The sequence below is a fragment of the Quercus lobata genome, chromosome 10 (genome assembly GCF_001633185.2).
Source record: "Quercus lobata isolate SW786 chromosome 10, ValleyOak3.0 Primary Assembly, whole genome shotgun sequence".
NCBI lineage: Eukaryota > Viridiplantae > Streptophyta > Magnoliopsida > Fagales > Fagaceae > Quercus > Quercus lobata.
Genome location: NC_044913.1, coordinates 25,864,317 through 25,873,616, shown reverse-complemented (window position 1 = coordinate 25,873,616; position 9,300 = coordinate 25,864,317). Strand labels below are relative to the sequence as shown.

Sequence of the window (9,300 nt, the reverse complement as noted above, 5' to 3'; positions counted from 1 at the left end):
TTTCACACTAAGATACCGTGATGAGTTTTGTTTAAAGTGTTTCAGAAATATAGATTATCAAAGTCTTTCTTGCCATCAACTCTCTTTTTGCAAAATTTTTCAAGAGTTTGTGTTAGGATAGATTTTATTGCATTCAACAAATGAGTATAAGTTGAGTGATTTATGACTTCTCTCATATGTTCATTTATTTGTTGTGGTTTTGTCACGGATTTCCAAAGGGGGAGATGGTTAAGACATATGTGGAACATGTTATGAACATATGTCATTTAAAATTGGCTAATCCCTTGACAAAACGCGCTTTACTTGTAATTGGGTAAATCTAGGATGTGTTTAGTACTTCAAAAAACATGTTGTTCAAACCAAGTATTAAAACCATGAAGATTGGACCAAGAAATAAATGAAGAAGAGTTGTTCATTAAAGCTGGACAAATTCCCGACAGATTCTTAACAAATACTAACTATCGAGGTTTAATGAGTCTTGACAGATAGCATCTATCGAGGTCTTGACAGATAGCTCGACAGCTGTATCTATTAAGAATTACAAAATTAGAAATTTTAGATCTGATTTTCGTTTAGGGCATATGTGGAACATGTTATGAACATATGTCATTTAGAATTGGCTAATTCCTTGACAAAACGCACTTTACTTGTAATTGGGTAAATCTAGGATGTGTTTAGTACTTCAAGAAACATGTTGTTCAAACCAAGTATTAAAACCATGAAGATTGGACCAAGAAATAAGTGAAGAAGGGTTGTTCATTAAAGCTGGACAAATTCCCGACAGATTCTCAACAAATACTATCTATCAAGGTTTAATGAGTCTCGACAGATAGCATCTATCAAGATCTTGACAGATAGCTCGACAGCTGTATCTATTGAGAATTACAAAATTAGAAATATATAAGGTTTATTTTAAAGGTCGTCACATAAGAGTATACAAGGAGAATACATGCAAAAGTTGACCGAATGCCTTATTCCCTCTAAAAAAAGCTACTACGTTTTTGTGCCATAGGGTTTTGTAACTAAGTACTTCTTGATCTTCATTGTTGATGAAGTAAAGAACTTTGCAGCCAATATTTTCTTCAAGTTGATGAGTTAGTCACATACTAGGAGTCGTGCATCTTTGGTTAGTCACATACTAGAATCCGTGCAAAAGGATGGCGTTCATATATTGAAAAGTTCAGAGATTCTGAAGCGGTAGAAGGTTTCTGCTCTACGGGGATTGTAGAGTCTAGGGACAAAGGTTTTGTACTAGATCTGAAACTTCTCTTTATTATAGTGGATTGCTTTTCAGGAAGGTTTCCCTCTAGGTTTTTTTTTACTGTGAAACTAATTTATTTCATTAGTTTTTCTGAGTCATCATATCTTGTCTTATTTAATTTTTCACTATGCATGATATTGACATGATATTAATGTTAGTTTGATTTAACAAGGTTTATTAATAATAAATCTAATTAACAATTTGAGTTTAAAACTTGTTAATTTTATCAACCGAGGTCTAAATTTCACAACATATATGATTGACACAAAATTTGACATGTGTATTAAGAGAGTAAAGAACATGCAATTCAACAATTAAATTTTCAAAATATGTAGTTAGTTTTATTTTATTGAGTAAGGTTGTAATTTAAGACTACAACAAATTTTGTGACTAAACTTTGTCCAGTTGTAAATTGATTTGCTCAGAACCTATTTTCAATTATATGTTTGTTTGTATTTAGAACATGCCTGCCTACTGATCTATCCCGATTCACCCTTTCTATATATCTTGCCGTCGTATATCTTACTATTTCCACTATTTACTAAACACCATAACAAAGTCTTTACCATGCATGTGCATTTACCATGTGCCTACTAATTCCCCAAAATAAGAAGTTTACTTGTTGCTCCACTTGCATGTGATACGACTATGTGAGATAAAGAGAAAGGAGTTCATTTTCAATGTGCCTATACCGATTTGCCCATTCAAACAGACTACATTAGACACTACAGCTAAGTTTTCAAGTTTAGCAAGTCTTGATGTAACTGATTTTTAATCATTATAAATGATTTCTTTTGAATAGTAAGGGTTTTTATTATTATTATTTTTTTGTCTCTTAAATGTGGTTTTTGTTATGTACGGTCCCCAATTCTAAAATGTAAAAATTTATTCATTCTATCTTTTCTAAGTTTATGTGATTAACAAAATATTGAGACATCCCACTTAAAGGATCAAAATCAATCCGACCTAGGACTCAAATCCAACCAATCCCATATTTAATGAACTAAAATCAAACTGATCTCATATTTTAAGGGGTAAAAAATGCGAGTGAGAAATGGATAGAAAACAATAAATTGACAAAATGTAGATAGATGGACTAATTATTATATTTCAAAATTTTGAAAATTTAAAAATAAACATTTTAAAATTAAAGAATCAAAAAATGAGAAAGAAGAGAAGTGGTGGGGGTTTGGAAGAGAAAAGGAGAGGGAAGGGAAGGAGAATGTGAATGTCAAACCTTTTGTTTTTGTACAACATTTTACAATTTTTTACAAAGAGTTTTCCCGTGAATAGAAGATATTTTTAAATTTGACCAAATTTTAAAATGAAACAAACACCTGAAAATGCAAAAAATAATGTTTACCGAAAAGCATTTTATAGTGAAATCAATGAAGTGTAAATAAAAGAGTAATGTTGCTTGAAAGTCTTAGGGCCTATTTGGTTAGTTGAAAAAAGAACTATTTTTTGTTTTCATTTTCAGTTTTTAGTGGGTCCCACCACTAAAAAATTGGTTTTATTTTAACATTTGTATTCAATTTTCATTATCAGTATCCTAAAAATTGGATTTGAAATACAAAAATGAATACAACTTTTAAGTGTTTTTGTTTTCTATGAATACGAATACAGTTGCATATTTATAAATATTGTGAAAACACAAACTTACTTGTTTTTTTTAGTGATGTGATGTATGTGAGTGAGAAAAGTTAATTTTTTTAAAAATAGAAAATAATGACCAAACCCAAGTATAATGTATTTTATACCCAAATTATGTATTCAAAATAACTTACCAGACATTACCAAATGTGAAAATAGTTTTTTTTTTATATATTCAAATTTAAAATTTGAATATAAAATAAAGAAAATGAAAAGTGGATACACCACTTTATGAAACCAAACAGGCTCTTAGTATCTTATTTCTCGGTTTGTCCTTAATTTCTATATATTGAGAAAAAAAAAATTATATATATATATATATATATATTTTTGGTTTACTAAAGGATTCATCTGCATGAAACACTAAAAATATAAAAAATTAAAAATTGTTTTTAAAAAATGTTTTACGTGAATGATTTTTTATGCATTTCTTTAATTTTTACTTTTTATTAAGAAGGGCCATACACTCATGTTTTACACAATAGGCCCCAGTCCGAAATTTTATACAAGCTTTATTAACTCAGACCTTTATGATTTATGAGCCGAATACATTACGCTCGTAAATAAAACTAAGTCAAACCCAAGCCCATTAAGTTATGCCCAACAAGACATAAATTTTTTGTATACTACTATACATTTTATCCCCCATATTCCATATAATAAAACTTTTGCAATTATATTAACTCACTCCTTTAATAGAATCTTTACTCAATACGGGTGGAGATAACATCTTGGAAGACTCTAATTGAGATGTCCATATAATATAGATACCACTTAACCCAAAAGTTTAAGTCAATGGATTTAATCCAAATTATTTTACATTAACCCATTAACTCTTATCATTATTAAGTAATGTGAGATTTCATTACTTAATAATAACAAACCACTATTCCAACACTCGGGGAGCAATGATAGTATTACTATTTAAAAAACTAAGTCGAACCCAAGCCCATTACTTTAGTAGCATCTCCTCCTTTTTTTTACTTTAAAAGAGACTAGCTCGGCCCAAATCTGGACTGACCTTGAAAGTTCTGCTGGGCGGGCCTTATAAGCTGACACAAAGAAACCCACGGTCCATGGCCACCACATTCCAATGGGCTTGAAACAAAGTTAATAAGAAATTTGAAAATATGAAATGGGACCCAATATAATTGTGAAATTGCTTTCTTTGCAATCAATCTGTTACATTGATTATGAATTTAATAACCCAAACTGCACATAATTATTTTTTCTTAAAAAAAAAAAAAAAAAGCACTTTCAAACCACGTAAATTTTCAGCACTAATGCCCTAACACTAACTCCTTGGGTGGCATTGGCTGCATTGCCTATATACACCTGACAATGATTCACCTTCAATTCCCACTGAGGAATGACCTTGGAGCTGAAGGTGTTAATTCACCGTCCGATGATGACTCTGTAATGGTATAGTTGATTCCAATATTACTACTGGGCATGCTTACATATGTCAAGTCAATGCATCCAGCCTGATCACTATTCAATTCGTACCCCATATCAATAGCTCTATCAACAATGTATCCATGTTGCTGAAATGGCTTCACCATCGTCAGTTGATGATTGGGATATTGCTCCATCATTTCCCCTATAATTTTCAAGTACATGTTACTAATGTCAAACACAATAATTATGTTTAGATAAACTGCATTGAACCGGCTTGGATCCAATACTCTTGTGCACTAAATCCGTTGAGATGCAGACATATCTCAAATGTTTGATGGGTCTAATGCACATGAGCACCAAATCCAATCGTTGCACACGCTACATAACTTTGCAAAAATAATTTATAACTACCTTGTGTTAGTAAGGCAGTCTCATTCAAACTTGCATCCACCTCTTCTAAGGAACTCCAGTTCACATATGCTTCCCTCACTAATCTCTCAATGTAGGTCTGGAAATGCCAAAAACAGCACCCACATTAGTGAAACACAAATATTTATTACTTACAATTTTTGCACAAAAATATATGTTTACTATAAAAGAAAAGGGTTAGCAAATTGTAGTCATACCCTATCAATACTGCTTAGGTCCCTATCATGGCCATCAATCACAGCCTTCACAACTTGGCATATTGGATTTAACATGACCAAATGATTATTTCCCCGGAAAACGTACTGTTTGTTGCCCAAAACGCAAGTCCTAGCATGCTTTATCGTGGCTTCCCACATTTTGTCAGACATTCCGACACCTAAAATCTGTTTGCAAAATTATTTCTAATTATTTGGAAGCTGGAAGATATATTGTGATGAACTTGAAATGAAAAATTGAATATATACCTTCCGAAGTAATTGAGGGTTCACAATAGACAACTTCAAGAAGTCTTGTACAGTTTTTATGCCCTCAGATTTCAACTTGTTATGGAAAGCTCCATCTTTTCCGATCTTCTCTAGGCGCCAAACATCGTCATCCAACATTGGTGGATGATGCTTTTTGTACACTTTATAAGAGAGTAGAATTTAATCAGTAAATGTATTTCTTTTTTCTTTGTTCTTTTTTTTTTTTTGGGTGCTTTTATGCTTTGACGTACTCAAAAATTGTTTTGATAAAAATGAAGAAAAGTATTAAAAAATTCAAAATTCACCACTCTAATTTTATAAAACAAAATTTTTTTTTTTTTACTTAATCAAAAAGAGAGACAATTTAATGAGGGTAAAAAATTTTGGTGGGTCTCATGTGAATATAAGATAAGATTTGCTGCAATCTGATGGACAAAAAGTCTATGAATCCATTGACCAAGTCCACGGCCGGCAAAACGCGTAGAAAAAAATAAAATTAGAAGAAAAATAAAAATAAAATTAGAGAAACAAAAAAGACAAACCACAAATTAGATGGTAGGGATCCACATGTGGGGTTTTGAATAAGTGGCTCAAATGTCCCAACTTGCAGTTGGGACCATATGTTATCTTTTCCCAAATTATATTTTACTAGTAGAGAAAAACTATTAGCTGTTTGCTGACTTAAAAGTATTTCATTTGGGTTGGTGAGAGAGAGTGAAATGGAAATTCACAATCAAGTGCAAGATAAACATGATTTTTTTTCTAGAACTTTTGATATAATTTATTGTAATTGAAGCAATATTATTTTAATTAAATCTAACACTAATATTACTATTATTATTATATTAATTACAACGAGTCATACAAAAAGTTATGAAAAAAAAAAAATATTGCGATTCTAAACTTATGTGTGTGTGTGTGTGTGTGAAAGGAAGAAAAAAAAGTTGTCTATCTTTTTTCCAAGTGTGGGCCTTGATAACACCGGCCACTTCAATAAAGCAAATGAATGAAATCATAAGACTAACAAGGCTATCACACACAAAACATAAAGTAGTGAAATATGGTTTAAATGTCTATTAATGGAAAATGTCTCCATCTCCTATAACGCTTTGGAAGAGTCAGTACATACAACAAAAAAGGGTCAGCAATATTCTCAGTATTGGACCAAATTAATAGGTTTGGTGGTGGTTTGATCATCACTATGGGTTTGACTCATGACCCAGATTCCTCCCCCCCTCCCTCCCTCCCTTTTCATTTGTGTCTCTATGATTGGTATCTACCTTAATTAAATAAAATGAATAAATTTTATGTGTACAACAAGTTCATGAAAATAATAATGATAAATCAAACAAGTTGATGTAGTGCTCAAGCTCTAATAGGTAAGGTAAGGTAAATATTTTTGCAATTATACTATTTTTTTTATGAATATTTTTGCAATTATACTAAGGTCATTATTGTGATGAATATTTTATTATCCCTTTTGAAATATACTAAATAATTTTGCCACTTAGACTTATACTATATACTAAACTCTAATCAATTTTAATGAAAATAAAAAATTTAATTATACTATGGATTTTATCATTTATAGGTCATTACTATAAGCTAGATACTTACATTCTCCACGATGATCTTTGACAACAAAAGGTTCAGTCATGGCTTCACAAATTCTAACATCTCCATTGCTTCCTGGAACCACTCTTACGCCAACCCTAAATTTTCGGCTTCGAATCCAGCTTGAATTGTCAGTAAATTCTATATCTCCAATTGGTGCAAAACCATCCCTCATGGTGACATTTAACTCTCCGGTAAGCAATGGCCGCCTTCCGGTTCTCTCCTTCACAATGTTGTTGTTGAATTCTTCACTAGTCCAAGTTTCCCTATCCCCCTGAGGGAAGTCTCCATCAACAACAACAATTTCAATCTTGATTGGTTGAGGGAGAATTCTTGGAACATTTGGATTAGCATTGTCTACCACAAATATTTGAAGTGGATTGTTGTCAAAACTTCCAATCTTGCTTCCGGTGAATATGGGGAGTGAAAGCTTGTTACTGAACTTTAGTTTCAAGCTTGATGGCTCTAGAGCTTGAATTCGCAATGAAGGGGACCTTAGCAAGGAGCGTGTGCTGCGTCCTAGAACATGCTCCACCTCTTCCTTCACCTAAGAACATCAAGTGAATTTTCATAAATAATTACACAAAAAGAACTAAATTTGATTTGTAAAATTCAATACTTACACTGACATGGTATATATATACCTTATTCTCATATGAATGTTAAGTCTCATTAATTAAAATCATAGTGATATTAAGCAATTTATACAAGAGAAAAGAGTACTATATCATTGTAGTTCAAGAATAGTGAATAATACACCAAGTTGAGCACCATATTCAATACAACATATTGATTAGGGTTTATAGTTTTTTTCTTTTTCTTTTTCTTTTTTTTTTTTTTTTTTTTTGATAGGAAAATGGTAAAAGGGTTTATAGTTTATAATACACCAAGTTGCTTGTTCACTTCAACAATGAATAAACAACTAGAACACATCCACTTACTTAAGAATACATAAATTACTTTCTAATACTTTAATTACGGCCAACATATTAAGTTTCCAACTTATGATCCACCATCCATCTCATTCAAGTTGCACCTGTTGGCCTCATGGACTGGAACATCCATGATTAATCATATGTACACATACATAAACTCGTTATTGTGGAGCATATGTAAGTGTATATATAAGGATGATTTATATATTAGGATAATAATAGATAAGCATAACATACCACTCTTCTAAGCAAAGGTTCCAATGCTGAGAAAAGATTCTGTAGTGAATTCACCATAACCACTTCTCCAATAACTCTGTCAAGATCGAGAAGATGAAATAAGAAGCTAAACTCTAATATATACCTAGTGCAATTTAAGAAAGCATCTTCTAAACAAAAACAAGAATGAAACTTCTAAGAATCAATAAAGAAACTATATTAAAAAAAAAAAAAAAAACATAAAACTCTAAGTCTAAACACTTACGAAGCAAAAGAAGGTCTAGATTTCATCTTTTTCTCCGGTGGCTGATCTTCATTTGATTCAGATGCATTAAAATATCTTTTGGCCGCCATTTTTTTCTCCAAATTTAAATCCAAGAATCAGAGTGAAAGAGATAAGAGAAATGTTGGAGGTTGTAAAAAAAGGTTCAATTTCAAGAATCAAAAAGAGAGAGATGTTGGAGGTAGGAATTGGAGGGTTAGGGAAGACAACATGTATAGCTTGTATATATATATCTAAAAGGTTTAGAGCAAAAATGGAATTAGAAATAAACAAATAATAAAAAAGAAGTTTCTTGGAATGATAGAGGAAACAGCTGGGTAAGGAGAAACGCGATGACCTAGGCTGATGTAAGGACTTTGACGTCAACTTCCCTTTCCTTTATGAAGTCAACATGTCTCTCTCTTTCTCTCTCTAAAAGCTTTTGGTTTTGTGGAATGTGGACCAATGAATGTATAAAAATCAGACGGCTTAGATTAAAGGGTATGTAACACTTAAACTGATCGAACCAATAGATCCATAATATGGTCAAAGTACTTCATTTCTCGGAAGGATCTGATTAGATATTCCATGGTAGGGACACCCTCGATCAAGAGTTGGGTCCCAAAACTCTACCAACCAACTCTTTATGTCTCGTTCCTGCCGGTGAAATTTTTGTTGCTCGTATCATTATTTTCTAGGAAAATTCTAAGGTACTCGGAACAAATGGAGTTTTTTTCTCTCATATTTATAGTAGACTTTTAATGAGTTGATTTTATTATTATGAATCTAAGAGAAATGTGTATCATCCTCCATACTTTAAAAGTACCTAAAAATTACTCTATGAATCATATTAACTCATGCTCTTAGAACAATTATTAATAAAAATTTTTTTTAAAAAAAATTATACCACTTTTATGAGAAATTGAAAAAATTGTCAAATTATTAATTTTTTTTCTATTTTTTCATAAAAATAAAAAAGCTTTCTAAAATGGTTTACTAATAAAAGCCCTTTGAGTATTCGTTAACATTTCTCTTACACTATTATCGGAAATTTTATACTTCATATAC

General features: G+C 31.4%; 1 protein-coding gene across 1 annotated transcript; it reads right to left on the bottom strand.

The window, feature by feature from the left end:
* Nucleotides 1-4,062: 4,062 nt before the first annotated feature.
* On the bottom strand, nucleotides 4,063-9,069 carry LOC115964535 (protein SAR DEFICIENT 1-like). Its single transcript, XM_031083831.1, has 7 exons — nucleotides 8,236-9,069; nucleotides 7,992-8,067; nucleotides 6,823-7,366; nucleotides 5,206-5,366; nucleotides 4,939-5,124; nucleotides 4,724-4,820; nucleotides 4,063-4,514 (listed from the first exon to the last, which is right to left on the bottom strand). Exons 1-7 carry the CDS (start codon nucleotides 8,322-8,324, stop codon nucleotides 4,267-4,269), a joined length of 1,401 nt encoding a protein of 466 aa, XP_030939691.1. The 5' UTR covers nucleotides 8,325-9,069; the 3' UTR covers nucleotides 4,063-4,266.
* Between the last annotated feature and the right edge of the window lie 231 nt (nucleotides 9,070-9,300).